The sequence below is a fragment of the Muntiacus reevesi genome, chromosome 12 (genome assembly GCF_963930625.1).
Source record: "Muntiacus reevesi chromosome 12, mMunRee1.1, whole genome shotgun sequence".
Taxonomy (NCBI): Eukaryota; Metazoa; Chordata; class Mammalia; order Artiodactyla; family Cervidae; genus Muntiacus; species Muntiacus reevesi.
The window spans coordinates 16,302,342-16,329,970 of record NC_089260.1 but is presented as its reverse complement, the minus strand read 5'-3'; the positions used below and the strand labels follow the sequence as shown (position 1 = coordinate 16,329,970).

At 36.8% G+C, this 27,629-nt stretch overlaps 1 protein-coding gene across 1 annotated transcript in view; it reads right to left on the bottom strand.

Annotated features, from left to right (window-relative positions):
* Positions 1-27,629, bottom strand: part of VPS13B (vacuolar protein sorting 13 homolog B) — a 763,389-nt gene that overhangs the window by 182,780 nt on the left and 552,980 nt on the right. Inside the window, exon 35 of the mRNA XM_065903112.1 lies at positions 17,893-18,030. Coding sequence (XP_065759184.1) covers positions 17,893-18,030 — 138 coding nt within the window. The remainder of the gene's footprint in view (positions 1-17,892; positions 18,031-27,629) is intronic.

Genomic DNA, 27,629 nt, shown 5'->3' with positions numbered 1-27,629 from the left:
CTGGGTAGGGAAGATCCCCTGGAGGAGGGCACACAGCAACTCACTCCAGTATTCTTGCCTGGAAAATCCCATGGACAGAGGAGCCTAGCAGGCTACAGTCCATGGGGTCACATAGAATTGGACATGACTGAAGTGACTTAGCACGCATGCACAAGTACAAAATGGATATTTAATGATGTAATTAAGGGGGGAAAAAAAGGAATGGATTTTTTCTTCCTACTCAACTCCCACAGGCTCATCAAGTCAATTCATCCAGAACAAACCATCACCTCCTCTCATTGTTGGTTCTGGTTGTTGTTTAGTCGCTAAGTTGTGTCCAACTCTTTGTGACCCAGTGGATGACAGCCCGCCAGGCTCCTCTGTCCATGGGATTTCCTCTCACACATGCTGTGTTCTCTGTCTCAGTTAATAACTCTAATCTAACAACTGGCTCAAATAAAAAAATCTGACTTTTTGACTCATTTCATTCCCTCTTTTCCTGGTCCAAATTTACTCAATGATTAAATTCTGTCAATTTTATTTCCAAAATAATTGCCTGAATCCAATCTCTTTCTCTCCAGCATTCCAACCACTCCCCATTTTTTCCCGTTCATGCCTTTGATATTCTTAGCTAATATAAAGCCTCCTAAAAGGTTTCTCCGACTAGACCAATTCCTGTTAATCCAGGCTCCAGAGTAATTTCCAAATGATTTGTTTCAAATGTGATCCTGACTGGTTCACTATTGCTTAAAACTGTGTAATGGCTTTTATCTATGGGATAGAAGATGAAGTTCCTTAGAATGGAAAAAAAAAGATCCTGCCTTTTCTTATCCACAGCCATTGCCTGCCTCAAATATTAAAGCTCCAGAAATATCAAAGAGTTTACAGAGCCCACATCCCCCAGCCCCTGTGATGTCATATCATTAGGTCTTTGATCACGTTGCTCCTTGGTCTAATGTACCCTTTCTTTGCCTAATGCCTAATCTCCAGGAAAATGTGCAACATTTTCTACAAGAAGTAGCTCCACAAAGCTGGTCCTGCATAAGTAAGTATCTTTTGTGAGATTATGTTTCCCACCAATAGAGAAGATCCTTGAGTATACATTTTTCATCTTTAATACCTAGTGTTGGGCCTGAAACTCAGCATGAAGCACTTATTTGGTCACTTCATGTTGGAGCAGCCCAGAACTCTCTAATCTGGTTCTGTGGGAGGCAGAATTCTGAAGATAATCCCCTTCTCCCAAGATTCCTGTCCCTTGGTTATTGACTCAAACACTAAGCCAGGTACTGCTGTGCTGGAAGGGGTTTTATAGGTGTGATAAAAATTCCAGGTAAATTGAATTTAAGTCCAAGATTACCTGGTGGGCTGATCTATTACTCGAGCCTTTTACAAAGTAAAAGGAAGAGGCAGAAAGGGAAGTCAAGAGAGATTTGAAATGGGTCTATGATCTGTCATTGCTACTTTGAGGATGGTAGGGATCATGTGAGAAGGAAAGGGTGCCCTAGAGGTGAGGGGTGGAGGCACTGGGCAATCACTAACAAGGAATTAAGGACCTGAGTCCCATAAGCCACAGGAAGTGGATTATGCAACAGATGGAATGAGTTTGGAAGTGAAATCTTCTGCAGAGATTCTAGATTAGAGCCCAGTTCAACTGACATCTTGATTTTGGTTTTGTGAGATTCTGAGCAGAGAATACAGCTAAATCCAACTGGACTTCTGACCTGGAGGATTGAGACAATAAATTTGCATTGCTATAAGCCACTATATTTGTGGTAATTTGTAGTTCATCAATAGAAAACCAATACAAATTCCATACGCCAATGTGGAGTATTTCCAGTTTCTAATGTGATTATAAATAAAGTTTCAAGGCCTAGGAATGTTTGCCCTAGCTTCTTTTACCTTTTCCTTGCAAAGCAAAAAATTCTAACATACTTTGCTTTTTCTCTTTGTTACTTGCCAACTCCCTTTCTTTAAATATTATTTCAGGGTTCCAGGAGAGATGGAACTATAACATCTGGAGATATTACAGCTTAAAAAAAAACAAGAATCTACAAAGAGCAGCTAATTTGAAGACTCTGAAAAGTAAATGGCAACAGGTAGATTGGGGAAGATGACTAAATTTCAAAATACTACCAAAATGGTAGTGAATTTTTCATTTTTTCTGGCAATATTCTATAGTCTGGGGCAGCCAAAAACCTGAAGGTGGGCATCAGGTGTGGATACAGGGAGTAGTCAGAAAAAGCCTCTATTTCTGGCTTCAGTAATGGGAAGGGAATTCCTAATGCCTATAGGGACTATGAAGATCCCTCATTTTTTCCTTATTTTTGTACCACAGAAAATAGGAGACAATATACTTAAGTCCATTTTATGAAACCATCATTACTGATATCAAAACCAGACAAAGATAATAAAAGACAACTACAGACTAGTATGAAAGTGAAAGTGAAGTTGCTCAGTCGTGTCAGACTCTTCGCGATCCCAGGGACTATAGCCTACTAGGATCCTCAGTCCATGGGATTTTCCAGGCAAGAATACTGGAGTGGGTTGCCATTTCCTTCTCCAGGGGATCTTCCTGACCCAGGGATCGAACCCGGGTCTCCCACATTGTAGGCAGATTCTTTGCTGTCTGAGCCACCAGAGAAGCCCCTTCTTATGACTTATATGACCCACCAATTCCACACCTAGGTATTTATCATACAGGAATGAAACTTATAATCACATAACTACTTGTACACAAATGTTTAAAGTAGCTCTATTCATAATCACCAAAACTGAAAACAATTTATATGCCCTTCAATGGAAGAATTCTTATATGGCACATCTATAAGATGGAACACTACTCAGCAATGAAAAGGAACATATGTCAGATGCAACAAATCTCAAGGATAGCATATGAGTTAAAGAAGCTGGACTGCACTGAATCTCAAGGGTAGCATGTGCATTAAAGAAGCTAGTCTGAAAAGGTTACATGCTATGTGATTAGATTTGTATGACATTCTCAAAAAGACAAGACAAATAAAAATCCTAAAGTGATGGAGAGCAATAATCATCAGAGGTTAGGGCTTATGGGCAAGTGTGATTACAAAGGGCTACCATGAGCATTTAAGGCAGAACTGTTCTGTATCTTGACCGTGGTAGTGGTTACATGAATCTATTTATGTATTAGAATTCACAGAACTATGTACCAATGAAGGACATTTTAATTTTTTTCTCTTTTATTAAAAAAAAAAAAGAAAATTCTCTCAATTACTTTGTCATAGCATGACAGGACAGTTTTTTCCACCCCCTTTACTTTTTACCCTTACATGTAAAGGGCTGGACTGTGCCCTTAAGTCTAGGGGAAGCCCACCTAACACCTAAGTGTTAACCAACTCTGTACTGGGCCAGTTTTTCAGGTTTACTTTCCATTCTCCATGGACCTTCCAACAGTGTAGTAGAACACTTACACTAGTACCTTTAATGGTGAGATCAAGGTGCCCTTTCTGCAGAAGGTGAAAAAGATAGAATGCTACTCCTAAATGTTACAGAAGCCACAGGATAATTTCTGATCTTACTGACACCAAACACTCTGGCACATGAAAATCAGAGGCTTTAACTGAACAGTTAGACTAGAATCAGCTAAACCAGGAAAACTGAAAAGTACAGGTCAGGTTAGCACCATCTCAAGTAGTTTAATTAGGAAAGAGAATATAGTCATTCCTAGATCTTGGCTCATATTACAAAATAAGTTTCAAAAGAAGGTTCTTTTTTATCAGTAGAAGTCAAATGCTGATAATTCAGAAAAAGAAAGGTGTATTACAATCTAATCATATTTGTGAATTTCAACTATGAATCTATTTGAGTTACATTATCAACCTTATTCTACCAAATATGAACTTTAAAAAGTTTAAAAATCAGAAAGATCAACTTCCCAAAGCAACATCAATAACAGCTCAAAATGGGTTAAACTTGTTGCGCTGTCTCCTGCATCTTCTGCCCTGCAGGCGGACTCTTTATCACTGAGCCAGCAGAGAAGCTACACTCAAAGCACAAGCTACTCACAAAGCACAAGACAGGTGTTAGCTAACTTTTGTAAGAGACGACTAGACATTTAAAACGTTTAAATAATTTCCATTTCAGATGGTTTCTGTATGTCTGTCTGCATACAGTGCGACCTTTGTGCATGGTTGCCCTCCGCTGGCCCACAAAGACCCCCACTATCAGCCCCCTAGAGCTGGAGTGTTGAGCCACATTCTCTGCAAAACACGGCTTGTTCTATGTATAAACAGAGGGACTAGGGCAGTCCCATTGGACAAGTCAGACAACACTACAGGTCAAGAGCCCAAAAAGCAGAGCTTACAATGAGGCTATTCCTTTCAAAGTACCAGGTCCACAAAGAGATCTGTAGCATGTACCAGAATGAGAAACACCACAAATGCAGCAGCACTCTTTATTGCTTGTAAAGTCCATCAACATGTGTGACTCCTTCAACTAAAAGCACAAGGTCACTGTCACATCTGATAATTAAACAAATGTGTACTGTTACTTCTATTTCCTAGTATAAAATCAGACTCTGACATCCTTTAACTAGTCAGGTACTTTTGGGGGTAGAAAATTACTGTCATTATTATAAATATTTGTAGTTTCATAATGGTAGGAAAACTCATTTTTACAAATGGGAAAACTATGCAAAAAAAAAAAAATCTGGTATTTTAAACAAAAAATTGAGCAATGATTTTCTCATCTTCTTTTATACTTTTAAAAAATGATGAAAAACATTAACTTCACTATTAAGATGAAAACATTAAAGAAATGGACTATAAAAGTTTTATTCAACAGACACAGTTGGAACTATATAAAATGATGATCTACAAGAACTAGAAATATAACTGGATAGAGAACCAGGCATAGATTGTTAATGTGAATTTTATTCCACATTTATCCAATTATTATCAGATTCTTATTTTAAAGGGTTTAGAATTTTTCTTTTGTAATCCTCAATGAACTTTAATAAATGGATTATCTTAATGTTTAGATTTTAAGAATGTGTAGTAATAGTGAATTTCCCAGCTGAGTCATCCATTTCTCTGCCAGATCTAATTTCTCACCATCTCCAGAACACATTCTATATCTTTAAGTTACCAAGTAAGCCCATGCCTGTCAATTATTAGACTCTTATTACCCTTCAAAACTTTCCTAAAGCTACCAGGAAACAGAATGATGGAATGATTATTGAGTTAAAAGGAGATTAGACAAATACAAATAAATTACACTTATTTTATGCTTCCAACACCCTAGGAGATGACTTAATAGGGAAAGGAAAAGAATCATACTGTAATAATGAAATCAGAGAGGGAATTTAAGCCCCAGAGGTGATTCCCCTAAGTTTATGTTAACGCACACCTTGTGGGGGACCAAACATCAACTGGAAAAGTTTCCCGAAAACTGTTCCAGCTATTTTCTCATTTAAAATGTTCCAACTTTACTTGACCTATTAGTCATCATATTACTTACATTTATGATGTATTTTGAAATCTATTACCCAAAACCCAATGGATTCAATATGGCTTGTTATACCTAAATCATAACATTTATGAAAGAAAAAATTCTTTGTTAAGTGTTTCTTCCTTTGGAATTTTATTTGTAAAAGATAACTTTTTTTTATAAAAGACAAGTTGGGCTTGTTAGGAAAACAAGTCAGTGGCCACAGTGGCTATGTACAGATACAGGAATGACTGCCCCCATCCACCACAGTAAATACAAATCAAAGATCAAGTATTTAATTAAACTTGACTTCATGTGTTTTGTAACTCTAAATAAAATATTTTGTATTATTAGGTCATGGTTCATAGTACACTTCTTTTTCTTATTCAGCAATTCAAATTCAGATTTTTGTTACAGTGTTCAAGTAAAGGTACTCATGATGATAATGGACAGTGGAGACGGGGTATTCACAGGTGTGAGAGCTAGAAAACTTGGAAAGCTGCCCTTGACAATGAGATCAACATGTTTTGATTGAAGGTGTGAAGTGTAAAGATCTCAGTGGAGGCAGACAAGTGTGTCAGTTAACAGTGGTACACCAAATGGAACTGGTTGTAGGCTGACCCATGCACTGCTGAGGAGGCTCAGAGACATGACTGACACATGCCCTTGGGTCAGCCAGCAGCGTTCATTGTATTTATCATTGGGAACTGGGCATCATTATTATTAGCATAATTGCTCATGTACATATTCTTATCATCAAGCATTGACTTTTTTTTGACTATACTGTCCTACCCCCAAAAATCACAACACAAAGTTCTGATTAAACGGTAAATGAATGGGTTTTCTAAAATGAATTTGTCAAACTGAGCTCATCTAAATGGGCTTCTCTCCCTCTAAGTAGCTATCATAGAAGACTAAGTACATTCCATTACCCTAATAATTGTGGCAGTGTTTTTGTTCCTGTTCTCAATGATGGCATAGACTCATCCTTTGAGACAGCATATCTGATTTTTAGGAACAACCAAATGTTTTGAGACAGGGAAGCAAGGATTCCAGACTGAGGAAAGATTAAAAACATAGAGAAGCCAATTTATAGAGACTACAACTGCCAATGATGAGACAATTTGAGCATTATTAAAAATAATGAATTCAGAGTAACAGCAAATAACAACTACTGATAAATGGCCAACAAGGGAATATTTAGAAAATTAACTCATTTCTCCCTAGTTTTATTGATATATGATTGACAAATAAAATTGTAAGCTATTTAAACTGTACACTATGATGACTGATGTACACTACACTGCAAAAAAGTTCCCCCCACGATCTGGAAAATCAAATTTATTTTTTTTAATGGGTAAATAAAGGGAAAGAAGTAAGCATTTATCCTACCTTTCTTAGGTAAACAATTTTACTAAGCAATCAAATTAAAATGTTACTGTTTGCAACCCCCAATGACTTTACCTATTTAGCATCAATAGCTATTAACATCTTAAGAAGAAACCTTTAGACATTATGTGTCTCTTGATGGAACAATATAAAATCTTTTATAAAACAGTCTTGCTAAAAATAAATAAATAAACAACCTGAATCAGATTGAGCCATCTAAAGTTTATATGTAGGAAATATACTGAATAGGGACAGACAAAATTCAAACTGTGAAAAATTTACATGATAACTTACCTGGTTTCTTTAATATATTTGAATCATGCTCCCTGACTTCAGACTATAATACAAAGCTACAATAATCAAAACAGTATAGTAATGACCTGAAAAGAGACACATAGATCAACGGAACAGGCTAGAAAGCTCAGAAGTAAACCTATGCATTTATGGACAATCTAAGATAGAGGTGGTAAGAATATATACAATGGAGAAAAGACAGTCTGGGAAAAGTGCACAGCTATGTAAAAGAAAGAAGTTAGAACACTCTCTAACACCATATATAAAAATAAACTCAAAATGGATTAAAGACCTAAATATGAGACTGGGCACTATAAAACTCTTAGAGGGAAACATAGCCAGAATACACTTTTACATAAATCATAGCAATATTTTTTTTTTATCTGTTTCCAAGAAAAACAGAAACAAAGGCAAAAATAAACAAATGGGATCTAGTTAAACTTAAAAGCTTTTGCACATCAAAGGAAAGGATAAACAAAACAAAACAACCTACAAATGGGAGCAATGTTTGTAAATGATGCAATCAATAAGGGTTTAATTTCCAAAACATACAAACTGCTCATACAACTCATGTTGAAAAAACAAGCCACCCAATCAAAACATAGGAATACCTAAATAGACAGTTCTCCAAAGAAGACATACAGATGGCTGATAAGTACATGAAAAGATGCTTAATATTGCTAATTATTAGAGAAATGTAAATCAAAACTACAACAGACACCATCTCACACCACTCAGTATGTTTATCACCAAAAAGTCTAGAGAGGGTGTGGAGAAAGGGGGACCCTCTGACATTGTTGGTAGGCAGGTAAACTGGTGTAGACACTACGCAGAAGACGATGGAGATGCCTTAAAAAACTAAAAACAGAGTTACCATATGATCCAGCATTCCCATATCTAGAAAAGATGAAGACTCTAATTCAAAAAGGTTAGTTCAGTCAGTTCAGTCATTCAGTGGTGTCTGACTCTTTGTGACCCCATGAATCGCAGCACGCCAGGCCTCCCTGTCCATTACAACTCCCGGAGTTTACTCAAACTCATTTCCATCAAATCAGTGATGCCATCCAGCCATCTCATCCTCTGAAATCCCCTTCTCCTCCTGCCCCCAATCCCTCCCAGCATCAGGGTCTTTTCCAATGAGTCAACTCTTCGCATGAGGTGATCAAAGTACTGGAGCGTCAGCTTGACCATCAGTCCTCCCAATGAATACCCAGGACTGATCTCCTTTAGGATGGACTGGTTGGATCTCCTTGCAGTCCAAGGGACTCTCAAGAGTCTTCTCCAACACCACAGTTCAAAAGCATCAATTCTTTGGCGCTCAGCTTTCTTCACAGTTCAACTCTCACATCCATGCATGAACCCTGGAAAAACCATAGCCTTGACCAGACGGACTTTTGTTGGCAAAGTAATGTCTCTGCTTTTTGATATGCTATCTAGGTTGGCCCTAACTTTCCTTCCAAGGAGTAGGCGTCTTGTAATTTCATGGCTGCAATCACCATCTGCAGTGATTTTGGAGCCCCCAAAAATAAAGTCAGCCACTGTTTCCACTGTTTCCCCATCTATTTGCCATGAAGTGATGGACCAGATGCCATGATTTTAGTTTTCTGAATGTTAAGCTTTAAGCCAACGTTTTCACTCTCCTCTTTCACTTTCATCAAGAGGCTTTTTAGTTCCTCTTCACTCTCTGCCATAAGGGTGGTATCATCTGCATATCTGAGGTTATTGATATTTCTCCCGACAAGCTTGATTCCAGCTTGTGTTTCTTCCAGCCCAGCGTTTCTCATGATGTACACTGCATATAAGTTAAATAAGCAGGGTGACAATATACAGCCTTGACGTACTCCTTTTCCTATTTGGAACCAGCCTGTTGTTCCATGTCCAGTTCTAACTGATGCTTCGCAATGCAGGAGACCTTGGTTCAATTCCTGGGTTGAGAAGATTCGCTGGAGAAGGGAAAAGTTACCCACTCCAGTAATCTTAGGTTTTCTCAAGCAATGGAAGAGACCTGGGTTCGATCCCTGGGTTGGGAAGTTCCCCTGGAGAAGGGAAAGGCTACCCACTCCAGTATTCTGGCCTGGAGAATTCCATGGACAGTATAGTCCATGGGGTCGCAAAGAGTTGGGACATGACTGAGCGACTTTCACTTTTCACTTTCAGCTCAATGGTTGGACTGAGAAGGAGCTCCAAAGCACTCCCCAAAACCAATCTTGCACTAAAATATGGTCACAGACACTGTTTGGTGGTCTGCTGCCTTTCTGATCCACTACAGCTTTCTGAATTCTCATGAGATCATTACATCTGAGAAGTATGCTCAGCAATCAATGAGATGCACCAAAAACTGCAATGCTTGCAGCCAGCAGTGACCAACAGAAAGGGCCCAACTCTCTACCACAACCCCTGACTGCCCATTGCACAACCAAAGCTTCAAAAGTGGAATGAGTTGGGTTAGGAAGTTTTGCCTCATCTGCCATATTCATCTGATCTCTCATCAATGGACTATCACTTCTTCCAGTATCTTGACAACTTTTTGCGGGAAAAATGCTTCCACAATCAGAGGGAGGCGGAAAATGCTCTCCAAGAGTTTGTTGAATCCTGAAGCATGGATTTTTACACTACAGGAATAAACAAACTACTGTTCATTGGCAAAAATATATTGATTGCAATGGTTCCTATTTTGATTAACAAACATGTGTTTCAGCCTAATGATAATGACTTAATAGTCATAGTACAAAACTGCAATTACTTTCTGTACTATTTGGTTGTATACTATTTCTTAGATCAGTTTTCCAAGGCAAAATAAAGGAGAGCAAAAAAAAAAAAATAAACAAATGGGACCTAGTCAAACTTAAAAGCTTTTTCACAGCAAAGGAATAAAATGAAAAGACAACCTATGGAATGGGAGAAAATATTTGCAAACAATGTAACTAATTAAGGGTTAATATCTAAAATACACAAACAGGGACTTTCCTAGTGGTTCAGAATTCGTCTTGAAATGCAGGGGACACAGATTCAATCCCTGGTCAGAGAACTAATATCACACATGCTGATGAGCAACTAAGCCTGTGTGCCACAACCAGAGAGCCCTTTCTGACACAACAACTGAGGACTGCATGCTCTGGAGCCCATGTGCCACGACTACAGAGTTCATGCAAGTTAGAAGTATGGGGCTAACAGACACAAACTACTATACATAAAATGGACAAGCGACAAGGATATAGTGTGTAGCACAGGAAATACAATAACTGACAATGGTCTGCTAAAAAAATGCTGAATCACTATGCTGTATACCTAAAATTAACACTATATTGTAAATCAACTCTACTTCAATTAAAAAAATTAAGCAATAAAATAAAATCCTTGGTCTACTCTCTATTTGACATCCTGACTTTGTTTATTGTTTTATTTTGATAAATCATAGTGAAAATAAACTATGATAGTACAATGCTGACACTGCAAACTGAAATCTGTAACACCTAGCAAATGTAAAAGTCAAGGTTTTCACAGTTTTATTAACTAGTTTACATTTCTTAAATGTAGAAGATATCTTGCTAGTATAGTTGTAAAACTAAAATAGAGATAGGACTCCAGTGATCAAGGTGTGGACCTTGGCCCTATTTCTGGAAAGAGAAAAGAACAAGGAGTTAACTATCAGGGTTACAATAAGTAGACTAAATTAATTAAAATTAGCTTTAAAATGTGCTTTCTTTCACTTTGCATCTTTTTGTATATAAAAATCATATTACTTATTCTTCATTTTCTACTCCAGAAAATGTCAGGAGGCTATTTGTGTTTTTTCAGGTTATCTTAATTTCCCTCAGTCAGTCATCTTCTACCTATGTCTGGATTAATTCCCAATAGCAATGAATTCTGTAATAACAAGACATAAAAGTAGATATCATCATGAAAAGTGAAAACATTTAAAAAATACACAAAATTGGCAGTAAGCAACTTAGCATTTCTACTTTATATTCATTATAAACAAACCTATTTGAATGGTGTGTTACTATATCTGAGAAGTTTTTAAAGTAGTATTTCACATTATTCCAGTATGTATTTTCATTCAAATCAAAGAGGCTTGTGGAGATGGGAAATTCTAGAATGGTTAGGAAATTTTTTTAAGTGAAAATTAAAATCCTTTCAACCTATAAAACAGTAAATTTATAAAAAATGGACTACAAAAAATTAAAAATCAAATAATATTTTAAAATAAAAATTAAATAAAACCAATCCAAAGCTGGAATGAAATCAGGAAAACTGAAAATGACATAGATAAATGAATTAACAGGTTAGTTAAGGAGAGTAAATAAGTGATTTTATTATGAGAAAAACTATCACTGGCTATGTGTTTCAACAAGTGACACCAAGTATATTAAAATAAAAGAAATAGGAAATTATAGTCATAACTTTGATATAACTATGTTGCCTAAAATTATATGAAAATTGTGATATGCTAATTATTTATAATAAAACATAAATGTGGGAATGTTCTCCCAGTTTGGCATAAGTTTTTCTTTGCTGTCCTTTAAGTGTCATTTAGTGGCTACAGTGACAGTATTCAAATATATGTCCACAAAGAAACAATGAAAAAAATACCAGGGAGTTCAAATATTTCTGTAAATGACCTTAAGTTAATTAGAAAAATCTGCACCCTCCCCATTTCTTCTTCTCACGTGTCAGCTCTCATTAAATTAAAAAAAAAATTTCATTTCAAAGTTAAGAAATCCTATAGTTAACAAACTTTTAAACTGGGATCAAGGGGGCACATTCCTAAGTTTCTGTATGATGTCATATGAAGCAGTTCACAGTTGAATTTGAATTTGCAAAAAGTATGAATGAGTTTTCAATATAAGAAGTATCTAACAGTAATTTCTCTATAGGCTAACTGTGCTGGGAACAGGTGGCCCTGCTTTCAATTACAGAGGGCTAGCATGCCAGTGTGAGGCCTGGATTAGTTCACCTTCTCACGGGGAATTTTCCTCGGTTGGGAATGGATTTATTATGGCTTCACACATGGAATAGAGCTCATGTCAGCTGAGGGCAGTGACACATCATATGATTCAAATTAACCTGCTGTGGACTGTTCCGCGGGGCTTAGATTGTGTATTAAAATGACGACATTTTAAAAACAGCTTGAAAGAAACCAGGATTGCTGAACTGCAATGGTTCCAATTTGTTCCAACTAATCTATCACCTGCTGGAGATATTATTCTAGTGGGTTTCTGGTAGCTGCTGTTTTCCAGGTTTCTCCAAGCCACTGACCTTGCTAATGGGTACAATTGTTGCCTCTGAAGGAAGGAGGTGGGGGTTGAGAGAGCTTTGAAGGTGTTTTTGATGTACAAGTTGGGACCTACCAATTGTGCTAATGTACTATTAAGTGAACAGAGGAAATCAGGGAATACTCAAGAACACTGAATTATTTTCCCAAAAACAAATGCTAGGGAGTAGCATATGCATCACCTTGTTTAGATAAAATAATCCTTGAAAAAAATCTGAAAGGCTGAATTCAAAAGTTTGCACCTTAGGAAGAAAATTTAAGGGTAGTTATAGTCGGTATTTCCTCTACTCTTCGGGGTCATAACTTTTATTGCTACTGAAACTTTAATTCAAGAGCAACGAAGGAATAAATGAAAATACACTGTTTTAGAGTTGTAGCATAAAGCATTCTTTGGGAATGACACTTAAATAGATGCACATACAGATTAAACTAATGGTATCAAAAGATTCTTAAATGATAATACTGCATAATACTAGAAGCATTATTTGCAACACTAAAAAAAAAAGGACTTTTCATTTTTTAAGGGAAGAGAATGGTACTGGGGAATACAAGAAAGCTGAATTCTGTTCCTCCAGTCTTAGCATAAATAATATTTCTCTTAAAATCTGGGAAAATATTTTTTTTCTTGAGTTGTCAAAAATCTATAAAATAATATATAACCTAGAGCCAGACATCTTGGAATGTGAGCTCAAGTGGGCCTTAGGAAGCATCACTACGAACAAAGCTAGTGGAGGTGATGGAATTCCAGTTGAGCTATTTCAAATCCTTAAAGATGATGCTGTGAAAGTGCTGCACTCAATATGTCAGCAAATTTGGAAAACTCAGCAGTGGCCACAGGACTGGAAAAGGTCAGTTTTCATTCCAATCTCAAAGAAAGGCAATCCCAAAGAATGCTCAAACTACCGCACAACTGCACTCATCTCACACGCTAGTAAAGTTAATGCTCAAAATTCTCTAAGCCAGGCTTCAGCAATACGTGAACCGTGAACTTCCAGATGTTCCAGCTGGTTTTAGAAAAGGCAGAGGAACCAGAGATCAAATTGCCAACATTTGCTGGATCATCGAAAAAGCAAGAGAGTTCCAGAGAAACATCTATTTCTGCTTTCTTGACTATGCCAAAGCCTTTGACTGAATGGATCACAATAAACTGTGGAAAATTCTGAAAGAGATGGGAATACCAGATCCCCTGACCTGCCTCTTGAGAAACCTGTATGCAGGTCAGGAAGCAACAGTTAGAACTGGACATGGAACAACAGACTGGTTCCAGATAGGAAAAGGAGTACGTCAAGGCTATATATTGTCACCCTGCTTGTTTAAGTTATATGCAGAGTACATCATGAGAAATGCTGGGCTGGAAGAAGCACAAGCTGGAATCAAGATTGCCGAGAGAAATACTAATAAACTCAGAAATGCAGATGACACCACCCTTATGGCAAAAAGCAAAGAACAACTAAAGAACCTCTAGATCAAAGTGAAAGAGGAGAGTGAAAAAGTTGGCTTAAAGCTCAACATTCAGAAAACTAAGATCATGGCATCCAGTCCCATCACTTTATGGCAAATAGATGGGGAAAGAGTGGAAACAGTGCCTGACTTTCTTTTTTTGGGCTCCAAATTCACTGCAGATGATGATTTCAGCCATGAAATTAAAAGACGTTTACTCCTTGGAAGGAAAGTTATGACCAACCTAGATAGCATATCAAAAAGCAGAGACATTACTTTGCCAACAAAGGTCTATCTAGTCAAGGCTATGGTTTTTCCAGTAGTCATGTATGCATGTGAGAGTTGGACCATAAAGAAAGCTGAGCGCGGAAGAATTGATGCTTTTGAACTGTGGTGTTGGAGAAGACTCTTGAGAGTCCCTTGGACTGCAAGGAGATCCAACCAGTCCATCCTAAAGGAGATCAGTCCTGGGTGTTCATTGAAAGGACTGATGTTGAAGCTGAAACTCCAATACCTTGGCCACCTGATGCAAAGAGCTGACTCTTTTGAAAAGACCCTGATGTTGGGAAAGATTGAAGGCAGGAGGAAAAAGGGACGACAGAAGATGAGATGGTTGGATGGCATCACTGAGTCAATGGACATTAGTTTGGGTGAACTCCGGGAGTTGGTCATGAACAGGGAGGCCTGCATGGGGTTGCAAAGAGTTGGAGATGACTGAGCAACTGAACTGAACAGCAAAAAATGCTTTATTATGTCCCACTATTCCTATTGATCTCTAAATTAATATAGAGTAGCTATTTACAGAGAGATAATAATTTTTATTTAACAATACCTATGTATATACTTTACAAGACAAACTGTTTATAGCAAGGAAATTTTCTCTGAGGTGGCAAATTCTGGAGTGGTTCAAGGCTGTTAGCTTAATGTTCTCAGTCATGTCTGACTCTCATGCAACCCCATGGACTGTAGCCTACTAGGCTCCTCTGTCCACGGGATTTTCCAGGGAAGAATACTGGAGTGGGTTGTCATTTCCTTCTCCAAAGGATCTTCCCAACCCACGGATCAAACCCGGGTCTCCCACATTGTAGGCTGGTTTACCATAGATGGTTTACCGTCTGAGCCACCAGGGAAGTCCCTAAACATACTTTACATGACAAACTGTTTATAGCAAGGAAATTTTCTCCAAGGTGGCAAATACTGGAGTAGTTCTAGGCTGTTAGCTAAATGTTCTAGTGGAATCGCACAGAACTGACATATCATTCAAACTAATATCCCCTCAAATAATTCATGATAGAAAAATACTCTTGGTTAAAAAATGTTTTAGACTTTGAAGAACTTAAACCATTTTATATTGGATATTGTATTTGATTTCTCATAATAAAAAATCATTAAAAAAAAAAAAACACTCAGGGCCTCCCTGGTGGGCCTACACCCTGCAACTAGAGAAGCCAGCACACCACAGTGAAGACCCAGAGTAGCCAAAATAAATAAATAAAATTTAAAAACAGTCATTCTTTGTATCATTTTCCACTCTCCTATGCCCCAAAATATCTGCAGTTTGAGTCTCAGTAATTGTATTGATGGTCTTAAGAAAATCATATATAAACACATATTATTACTATATAAGTCATATAAAATCGTGGTACAAAAAGTGTTTCCAGATCCACAGTATTCATTTTACCTGTGAGCTTGTTAAAAACATAGAATTTCATCCCTATTAAACCACATTTGCATTTAACCAGAACTCCAGAAATGTTCAAATGCACACTGCAGTTTGGGAACCACTGCTGTAAGATAACTATTTCAATACATTAACTTAAAAGTTCGAACCCCAGATAGACAATCTTTATTACTGAACGGGCATAAAATTAGAAGTGGCAGATATGCAGTTTTCAATTTTAAAAAATATAAGAAACACAAAGTACAACTGTTGTAAAAGTCATACATAGTCAAATTGAATGACAGAATGATAAACATATAAGTTTTCATCTGCTCATTTATATTTCTCAAAATTCAAATTATATGGGAGCCACAAAAATATGGTACACAATTTACTGCTGACTTGAAGATCCATCCCATCCCTTTTAGAAACAAATCAATCAAATGTAAACTCGAAGGGAACTTTCTAGCCAAAAGGTGAAAGACTGTGCCTAAAAGCAAAAGAAATCTGAAACTAAAAGAGAGAAAAAGGAAGTAAACGCATTTCCCTATCACTTCTCCATGAGACAGTCATGTTCTTACCCTAATTCATTCATTCTGGCATGCTCAGTCTTTTGTCCTGCAATTGAAGAAGCAAGAAAGTTACTGACTCTCTGCTACCCTATGGACTGTAGTCTGCCAGGCTCCTCTGTCCATGGGATTTCTTAGGCAAAAATACTGGAGTAGGTCGGCATTTCCTTCTCTAGGTTGCAGGTGGATTCTTTACCACCAGGGAAACATCATATACATATATATTTTATATATATATATATAAAATAGCCTAAATAGCAGGTACTTTTTTCTTTTTTTCTTAGTAGTATATAAAATGTTTTTTCCTACATTGATGGTTGCTTGAATTCAATGAAATATGGTACTTCACATTCACTAACTGAGGACTCACACTCTTTCAACCATCCAGCGTTCCAAAGGATGCTTCCATCTTAAATGAATCCTTTAGACTTCATCATCAGCTTCTTCCCTTCCTTCAAGTCTTTAAAACCACACCTATATAGTAAATCTAGATACTAAAAATTAGAACTAATTCTTCATATATCTGTATGTTTTAAGTCCCAGCATCAGATAAACATGTATAACAAGAACTGAGCCCCAGTCAAAGGGCCAACTGAGTTGGTTTCAGGCTCTTTCTACTCTAGTCCTGACGGTGGGCCACTTTCTCTGTTTGTAGTCATGAATCATAATTTACTGGTTGTGGCACGCAAACTTAATCAGGTCCACATAGGGATAGCTTTCAGTCACCAAAATTCATGCCTTGCAATACGCTGCTAGAGATCTCAAGACAGTATAACGCCACAGTTTTAAACTCCTAACGAAGAAACTGGTATTCTTTGAATGGCTAACATGTTCTGCAGCACTGTGAGTATAACAAAAGGAAAACTCAACTGTAGCAATTTCTATTAAATAAACAACTCAGATCTCAAAGAGGTGATTTAAGAGTAACAAATAAAAGAAGAGGAATTATCCTCCAATTAAAAATAAAAAAAAATAATTAAAAAAACATGAGATGTAGGAGGAAGAAATAGAGCAGCAAAAACAAAGAGCGTGAGGAGGAGATAGACAAGAAAGAAAAAACCTTTAGTTATACTAAAATTAGTGCAGTATAGAAGTGACCTAGGTCTTTGGAGTCATAAAGACCTGAGTTTGAATGGCTCCTTTGCTACATGATCTCAGGCAATTGACTTCATTTTTCTAAGTTTTAGCTTCTTTATTTGTAAAATGGGATTAATTATAGAGTCTATACCTTGGCTTTATACAAATATATAAAGCACCTAGTACCTGGGACATACCTGGGACATAATAAGCATTTAATACTTTTTGATATCTATATCTATTTAAAATTGAGTGTTAATATATCCCAAGGACTTTGCTAAGCATTTGAAATGTGTAAGTATTTATCTAATCCAATCTACCTATGTATATTATCTTGTCTATGTATGTCATGTATCCTATCCACGTATCTATTCATTCATGCTCCCACCTATCTATCCATCCATTACCTATTTTATCTCTTCATTTACAGGTAAAGAAACTGAGGCACAGGAGATTAGATAAAGGCCTAAGGTCCCACAGTTAATTAGTAGAAAAGGTAGAGATAAAATGACAACAATTTTTTAAATTGATAACTACTTTTTGTCAAACTAATGGTAAATTTTAATGCATATTAATATTTGCCTTTTAATCTCTAGAACAGGTAGCCTGAGAAGAGTACACGTCTGGAAAACAAATGAATTACTCATGGTTGGCAAAGAACGTCAAGATTGCTAGCAAACTCCATGTACATACACATTAAGAGACTCACAGGAAAAAAAAAATAGTTTGAATTATGACTTTCTTACCTGGTCCATTAAGAAAATCTTTAATTTGTAATGTTACAAGTGAAGGTGGAATACCACTTTTGCTGTCTATTTCTCCAGGTACTGTCTGCAGCCAAACTGTACAATAATCAAGGGCTTCAGGCAAAGTCTTCCCAGGATCTGAAGAGACAAAATTAAAGCTGAAAATGTCAGTTACAACACAAACATCAATTCTGGTGTAAGAGTTTGAGCTGATAAGCAAGAGAAAAAACAGTTAAAATATTGTATGTCACCTTCATTAATGCATTTGCTTGTATACATACAGTACATAAATACTTAAAGAGAAGCCCTCTCTATACAAGGTAGACTGAGGAAACTATGTTTTCCAGAACCAGGCCAAAGCAGAAAAAAATATTTCAAATCTTAGCTCATATCACCATTGAGTACAGGTAGCTTCTGTACTGAGCTGCTGACTGTTAATAGTTGAATAGATAGATTTGTTTTTTAAAGGGATGTTGGAAACAAGTTAAGGGGAAAAAAAAAGGGCAACCTTTCCAGCTTAAAAAGAGGCATATACATGTTCAAAGGTGCAGTGGATTAGTACTACTTAGGGGTTATTCGATCTGTTTCAGTTTTACTGACATTACAATCACTTTTACTGCTAGGCTTTTGAAGTTAACTTCAGTAGCTTTCCCATAACCTTTTTTAATGATAAAATAGGTCAATCTTTCAACAGTTCCAATTATGACTAAAAGTGGACTTTTTCAGTTTTTTCTATTAAATATTGTGCATTTTAAGCTTTTTTAAGGTTAATATTGTATATTTTTTTTAAAGTTTCTTTCAGTTATTGGTGATGGCAAATGGAATTTACCTTTTAATGCTTGGCAATCCAGTTTTTATTGAAATAGCTCTTTAAATAAAAACGACCGATATATCTTGGCAGGCAATGTAGTTGGCTTTTTAAAAACTTCTAAATATTCACAGTTTTTCTTTAGTTTCAAGATTGTTTTACTCTCTGTGTTTTAATGGCCTTTCAATGTCAATTTTATAGGGATGTTCTTGCCATAGAGTCCATCTATTCCATTTTCAGTTGATTTGAAATGTGTTATTAAAGTGTTATTTATTTTAGGTTTTATTGATTGGATTGCATTCAAGAAGAGCATTTACATACTGTGTATTATATTCAACATATGGTTATACAGTATTACTGTCATATGTGAACTGGGCATATAAATTCTGCCTTGGAATTTGTATTTTTTGACCCTATCATGTGATGCTTATGAAACCTGGCACATATGAACCTTTATGTGATTTCAAAGAAAATACTGAAAGCAACTGATCGTGACATTAGATCTATGTGGTAAAGATCAAACACTAAGCTAGTGCATTCTTCTCTTTTTATATGATCAGAGAATTTAAAGCAGTGAGAATATGCATAGTAGATCCATTACACAGTAACACTACACTATTCTGTTGTTCAAATATAACGGTGAAGTCTGGTGAAAGGATGGCTAAAGTCTATTGCTGGTAGGATCTATAATCAGTCTGTAGGCTCTTTGTAGCCTGTCAGTTCCTGAGCATCTATTTCTAGGTCTCACCTATGTAGCCATCATTAAGAAGAAATCATTATTATCAAATAAGTGATATTGTGCCAGACCTATATGAGGAGACGTAATTCTCGATTTTGCAGATTATACAATCTAGAAAGAAAACAATGATCTAATGGAAAAAACAGATATAAATGATGTAGCTGAATAAATAATGAACAGAAATGAATTAAACTGATGTAGAAATATTAATATGATGTGTAAAAACCTGGCAAGTAAAAATTAGGATGATAAGTATAACAAGGTATAAAACTCACATATTTAAACTTGTATGGCAGAAAAGGGATATCATGACTCCATAAAGAGTTCGTATAATCAATACAGACACTAATAGAAAAACGGGTAAAGGGTAGAAAAAGCACTTATTCATGAAGAAAATAAACAAGTAATAAATGAAGAAAAACAAATGGCATAAAGCAGTTAATATATAAACATTAAGAGATACTACATCTTAGAAATAATTAAAGGAAAAAAAAACTTTTTTAAAATAAGTAGAGTTTTCTACCTACCAAGACTAAAAAAACTGATAATGTCTATACAAGACGAGAGTGAAAAAGCTGGCTTAAAACTCAGCATTCAAAAAACTAAGATCCATGGCATCCGGTTCCATTACTTCATGAAACAAATGGGGTGAAAAGGAAACAGTGACAGATTTTATTTTCTTGGGCTCCAAAATCACTGTGGACGGTGACTGCAGTCATGAAATCAAAAGACGCTTGCTCCTTGAAAGAAAAGCTATGACAAACCTAGACAGCATATTAAAGAGCAGAAACATTACTTTGCCAACAAAGGTCCACATAGTCAAAATTATGATTTTTCCAGTAGTCATGTACAGATGTGAGAGTTGGACCATATAGAAGGCTGAGCACCAAAGAATTGATGCTTTAGAACTGTGGTGCTTGAGAAGACTCTAGAGACTACCTTGGGCAATAAGGAGATCAAACCAGTCAATCCTAAAGTATATCAACCCTGAATATTCATTGGAAGGACTGATGCTGGAGCTCAGGCTCCAACACTTTCGCCACCTGAAATGACGAGCCAACTCAATGGAAAAGACACTGATGCTGGGAAAGATTGAGGGCAGGAGGAGAAGAGGGTGACAGAGGATGAGATGGTTGAATGGCATCATCGACTCAACAGACACGAGTTTGAGCAAACTCTGGGAGACAGTGAAGGACAGGTAAGCCTGGAGCGCACCAGTCCCTGGGGTCCCAAAGAGTTGGACGTGACTTAGCGACTGAACAAATGTAACACACACACATACAAATTCATTGTAGAATTGTTTATCATAGCAAAAAGTAGAAAAGAACTTAGACAACCATCAATGGATTAACATTTAAATAAAAACCAACAACCCATACAGTGTTTAAAAGAATCAAGATTTATATGTATTGACATAGTAAGAGAAACATTTTATGCTAGTAGTAAATAACAAAGGTTGAATATTTTTTCATTTTTTGGCCATTTAGGATTCTTCTTCTAAAAATAAATACTCATTTTTCTATTGGGTTCTTTTTCTTACTGATTTGTAGAAACTCCTTATATATTATGGGTGTTAACGATTTGTTTGCCATGTGTAGCAAATGTTATTTCTTGGTATGTTAGTTGCCATATAGCTATATCCTGATGCTTTTCACATGCATACTTTTGAATAGATGAAGTAAAAAATTATTAACATATTTTACGGATTTATCCCTAGGTTGAGTATATATTTTCCCATAGTCTATTGAAGCATTTCTAAGAACTGATTTACCTTTAGCTATTTAATCCTTCTGGAGAACACTTGTTTATGAAAAAGGAAAAAAACTCCTCAGTCTCACTATTAATTCAGTTCAGTTCAGTCGCTCAGTTGTGTCTGACTCGTTGTGACCCCATGAACTGCAGCATGCCAGGCCTCCTGTCCATCACCAACTTCCAGAGCCTACCCAAACTCATGTCCACTATTAATTAAGCTTATTTAAAACAAGAAACAATTTTTTTTCACTTGACAGATAAACAAAAACTTGATGTATAATATCTTGTGTGGGGGAGGAAGAAAAATGGATTCTACCATGTATGATAGGTAAGTGTGTGAAAAGTGGAAGCATTAGTTGCTCAGTCATATTCAACTCTTGTGACTGTAGAGTAGTCAGTTAGGCTTCTCTGTCCGTGGGATATCCCAGGCAAGAACACTGGAATGGGTTGCCACGTCCTTCGTGGATTTTCCCGATCCAGGGATTGAATCCCCCTCTCTTACATCTCCTGCATTGGCAGATTGATTCTTTTCTCCTAGCGCCACCTGGGAAGTCACATACTACATCCCCGGTTTAAAATGTATAGCTGCATTCAGATGACTGATGTAAGAACAGAATAACTGAAATTAAGAACATTCAGGAAAACAGGTTCATGGTTGATGAATACTGAATGTATGACAGGGCTGGTGGCTACTCCCCAAGTTTTGGCCAAAACCTCTACTCTGAATATGCCTGTAGTCACTGTGGTGAGATGAAGCAGCAGCAGTAGCAGAAAGGTGTATGAGAATCCCAGAGGATAGATAGCTCAGGTGTGGAAATCACCATTTAGTCCCTCTGGCTCTTGTGGCTAGATGATGTGGGGCATGACTTCTAGACTTCCTGAACCGTCTTCAATTTAGCTTCTCCTTAATTACATCATCAGGTCTAGAAAATAGGATTCATATTACACATTCCTTGGGGTTAATATAGCTGGAAAAGCACCAGAAAAACCAAGATTAAAGGAGCCTGTGAATATGATACAAACGGAGTGACAAATAGGGATGACTTTATCATACTGGAAGCTGTGTTAACTTTGCCAGCTTTCTTATTCATACTCAGCGAAGACCTATTTATTTAAGTATAGGAAGCTCTCAAAAAGAATAAGCCCCTGCTGATGTTAATGAGCATGTTTACATTTACACTGTTGTCCCTAGGCCAAAGAAACAGGAGACAGCCATATCTCATTATGAGTAACAGAAACTGCGCAAGCCATAAATCTTGTTCAAAGTCAGTTAGCATTCACTTCAATGAGACACTGGTATTGACGAAGTTATAATATTTGTTTTTCTTTTGGGTTGACCTGGACTTCAAAACAAAATACTTCATTATATCATGTCACAAAGAACACCAAAGGGAAGATTCAGAGCTTAAAGTCCACTCTCAGATGGACCAAGGTATTGTTGGCTTTTATAGAGACTTGATTCAGATTATATTCTTTGTGCTTGTAGATTACTTTGTCTTCTTCACAAAACCTTCATTTCAGTTAACTGCTTAGGAGGTTTTTCTCTGATCCTGATAAAGTTTTTATCATCTTTCTAGTGCTGCTCATTATTGTTATTTTTTGACCCTTAGTAGATATTCACAGACTTAAATGTCTTTGCTTAACATTTGAATTACATAAAATATAACATGACTCATGTATTCAGCTCACAATGAAACTTTAGAAATGTATTTATTTTCTTTGCAATCTTCTACTTACAAAAAATTTATTTTCTAAGCTCATATAGAACAGCTGAGTGCTGCAGACTTTGTAAGTTTCATAGTTACTTGGTTTTCTTTTATTAATACTATGTGGCAGGATATTTCTTTTTCATAACTAAGCCGAATTTTCAGTAAGGTCACAATGAGGAGACATTTTCCCACAGATTTCAGTGAGGATTTCCTCATTTTAAGATTGATATAATACTGAATATGTAATGAAGTCCATTTACTTTTATACCAGATACTTCACAGAGACAAGAACTGCTCTTTTTTTTTTTTTTGCCATGAGTAAAAACTTTGAATTTTAAAAAGCTTTGTGTCATAAGAATCTCTTTATTTCAAAGCTACATACTGATTATAAAGAAAGAGAACCAGAGTGAGACTCCAGACCAACATCGTTTTCTTCCTCTTTCCCCCCTCTCTTCTGTTACAGTTACTTTTACCAATCACAGGTTTACAATGGAGTTGATAATCCATGTCTATTTCTGCTTTATCTTGGCTACATTTGTGCTCAAGAACACCTCTCACAAGTGAACTGGTTAAAGAAGGGCAGAAAGAGAAATTAGTCCATCAGTTACTTTCCCTGAAAGTTCCAGGCAAAGTTTTCATGGAGGAAGATGCAAGTTGACTACAGTCACCATAATGTTTTTGACTCTTTGATTCAATTTTCTCATGATACCCTTGTCTTTTACATTCTATGGAAAATGAATGCTAAGTTAAATATGGAGCAAGATCAAGGTAATCAAATTTTCCCGTGATAGAGAGTTCCTCTAAATTTATGTTACTAGAAAAAATATTATTAATTGAAATTTGGGGGATAAATCTTGAGAAATAAATATGATTAACTGGGTTTTAGTGTGCCTCACTTTAAGCATGTTTTCTTCAGTAAGCAAATAATCTCTCATCTTATTTCTATATTAGCTTCTTGCTGTACTAATGTAATCCTGTTGCTGTTTGCAATCCTAACAAAATCTAGCTCAGTATTATCAAAATCTTTTGAAATTATATCATGCTTTAATTTTCAATCCTACTGATGCTTACTGATGATATATAATTAAAATTAATGTGTTCCCTAAACTATTACTGTAGATTAAAATTTCAGCAACTTTTGGCTTTGACTTCATATTGCACTGAGTTTTCTTTCCTTTCTCCTGCCCACTCTGAATTTTCTGATCATCATGAAAATATCACAAATTTCTCAGTGGCACAAAACAAATACTTGTATGATGTAGCACTGCAAATAGCCTCAAGATTTTACTTGTCTCTATTTTACTAATTCTAGAAAGTCTTGAAATATCTACTATTTGATTTTTAAAAAGGAAAAACAGATTATATATATTTTATTCACTTTAAAGCCACCTGTTACTATGTCATAAGCATGCTGAAGCCTGCTATAGGTACTGAACCCAGGCCTATCCCAGGATGCCACAGAACCAAAGTGGCATCAATGACTGCTTAAGGAGACTAGTTGTCTTTGGCCTGAGGTATCTAGAGCCATCATGTTTATGGAGTGAAGTGAAGTGAAGTGAAAGTTGCCCAACTGTTTCCAACTCTTTGTGACCCCGTGGCCTATACAGTCCATGGAATTCTCCAGGCCAGAACACTGACGTGGGTAGCCTTTCCCATCTCCAGGGGATCTTCCCAACCCAGGGATCAAACCCAGGTGTCCCGCATTGCAGGCAGACTCTTTACCAGCTGGGCCACAAGGGAAACCCAAGAATACTGGATGGGTAGCCTGTCCCTTTTCCAGCAGATCTTCCTGACTCAGGAATCGAACAGAAGTCTCCTGCATTGCAGGCAGATTCTTTACAAACTGAGCTATGAGGGGAGCCTCATGTTTATGAAAGAGCATGTATGTGACTTTTTGATGAATTCTCAATGGACAACTGATAAGATACTGTCACATGTAAGAGGTTTGTTAAATAGTTTATCATTGACCCAGGACTTACTGAAAACAGCCTTTCTTTCATGGAGCTTTCTAACATTTTCTTAAAGAAGAGTTTATATCAGTTTGAAGTGAAAGCTGATCAGTCGTGTCTGATTCTTTGCAACCCCGTGGACTATACAGTCCATGAAATCCTCCAGGCCAGAATACTGGAGTGGGTAGCCTTTCTCTTCTCACCCCAGGGACCGAACCCAGGTCTCCCATACTGTCGATGGATTCTTTACCAGCTGAGTCACCAGGGAAGCCCAAGAAGGTCACTGGGCCCAGGATACCATCAGGGACTCAGTTTGTAACAGGAAAAAAAAATGTGTAGGGTAACGAAAGAACACGAACACTGGAGGTACATAGTGAAGTCAAAGTGTTAGTTGCTCAGTTGTGTCTGACTCTTTGCGACTCCTTGGATTGTAGTCTCCCAGACTCCTCTGTCCATGGAATTCTCCAGGGAAGAATACTGGAGTGGTTTGCCATGCCCTCCTCCAGGGAACCTTCCCAACCCAGGGACTGAACCCGGATCTCCCACACTGCAAGCAGATTCTTTACCAGTTGAGTCACCTGGGAAGCCCTGAAGGTACACAGATCTGGATATAAATCCTGACTCCTCAAACTGGGTAAATTTAACTTCCCTGAGTCTCAGATTACTTTCAAAATGGGGATAATAAACTAAATTATGGGGATGTTGAGAATATTATATTAGATAATATATGTACTGTGGTTTGTATGGACATGTTATGGTAGACGTTCAATAAACAGTCACTATTTTGTTTCTTAAACACAAACTCTAAACAAAATAGGAGTATGTGTGTGGAATATCTTTCAAGTATCCATTCTTCTTAGTTTTTTGTTTAATTTTGAAAAATCTTTACTGCTTATATAAAATAAGAGGAATATAATGTAAAAGGTAAAAAACAGTGGAAACTATACTCAATTTTGGGCTTCCCCTGTGGCTCAGATGGTAAAGAATCTGCCTGCAATGCGGGAGACCCAGGTTTGATCCCTGGGTCGGGAAGATTCCCTGGAGAAGGGAACAGCAACCCACTCCAGCATTCTTCCCTGGAGAATACCATAGACAGAGAAGACTGGTGGGCTATAGTCCATGGGACAGCAGAGAGTCAGACACGACTGAGCGACTGTCACTTCATTTCACATGCCCAATTTTGACCTTAAAAGCTACTAAACTTCTTAATATTTAACTTTTCAAATAATAATTATTGAAGTCTGAAATACGAGTCAACATATTTTACTTCCATATAAAATAATCTTTGCTAAGGAGAAATTATAAACCTGACAATTTCTTTGCATTTTGGTTGTGATAGTTATCAAAATTGTATTCTCAGCTTCTTTCTCATCCTTTCGAAATGCCTGGCCTACAAGTGAGTCAAGGATGTGCAATTTGCAAGCCAAAGTTGATTCCTTTTCGTTTTTTAAACTAGAAGTTAGAGACTCCTTTTACAAAGGTGGTTGTGTACATCAACCTTTATACAAAGGAGACTGAAATGACACTTTAAAATAATTTATAAGTAAATATAGTGAGTCCCTCAGGATTTCAATTTCACAGGGCTTTATTTTTAAGGAAGATCAAGAACAGTTCATAACTAGCCAGAGGAGGGAGGGTGGGAGGAAATATCTAAAGAGGACTCAGGGTAACAGGCAAGGGCTTAGACAGTCCCTACTCTCCTTTCCTCTCTCTAGCTTTATCGACTAGATGTTCCTAGATGGTTCTTTAGTGGAATCCTTTTATTACCAGTCAAAAATACACAAAAGTTCCCTTAATATAAACTGAATAAAATGTCAAGGAAAGCATTTTGGGAGGATCTATTGTATGTGACCAGTTTGCCTCTATGAAATTCATATAGTTACAGCTCTCAAGGGCCTCCTTCAGAAACCATGGTCACACGTAGTTTTGGTATGCTCAGAAATGACTGGAAGTGTAACTCCTTTCAACCAGTGGTTTCCATCAGAATAGTCACCTTCCAACCACTGGATATGCAAGAGGCAAAGCTATAGGTTTACTGAGTTGCTTATATTTTTCTATATTTATTTTTTGCTCCTTAGTTTAAAGGTTATCTTATTATTTTTCTTTTTTTTAAATGTAGCCACAGAAGCAAATCCAGTCCACGAGGCTTCTACAATACCTGAAAACTAAATCATGAAGGGACCTAGATCCATAAAACACAGTAACAATTCAATGACAAAACAGCAAAGTCAACCAAAAAGTCAATTCTATATTGCTATATAAACGGTCAGTGGCACTGTTTCCTCGTCAATATTTAGGCATTTGACTAACTCTAACCATTTTGACCAGCTCTAAGCCTTTTTTTTCACCTCATAAGATGTGACAGGAAGGGGAAAAGGAGATTTCCAGGTTTGAAATTCCAACCTGGAGCCCATAGGGAGGAAGAGGAAAAAATGTAAATGGCTGTTGGCGTGTGTGATCACCAGGGTCTACTGGTTCTTATTTTTTGAACCAAATTTTCCATACCTTGCTAGAAGAAACTGCATTCTTTCCACTTAGTGATGCTAATCAGCAGATAATATGTGAAGCATCATCTCAATTAATTCCTTTAATTTTCTACACTGCTTCGTATTGTGCTTGATCCTTTTACTATTTTTTTGTTATTTTAAAGTTGAATTCTAATGTTGGTAACTTCCTGGTGGCCCAGTGGTTAAAAATTTGCCTGCCAATGCAGGGGACAATGTTGGATCCCTGGTATGGGAAGATTCCACATGCCTTGGGGCAACTAAGTCGCAACTACT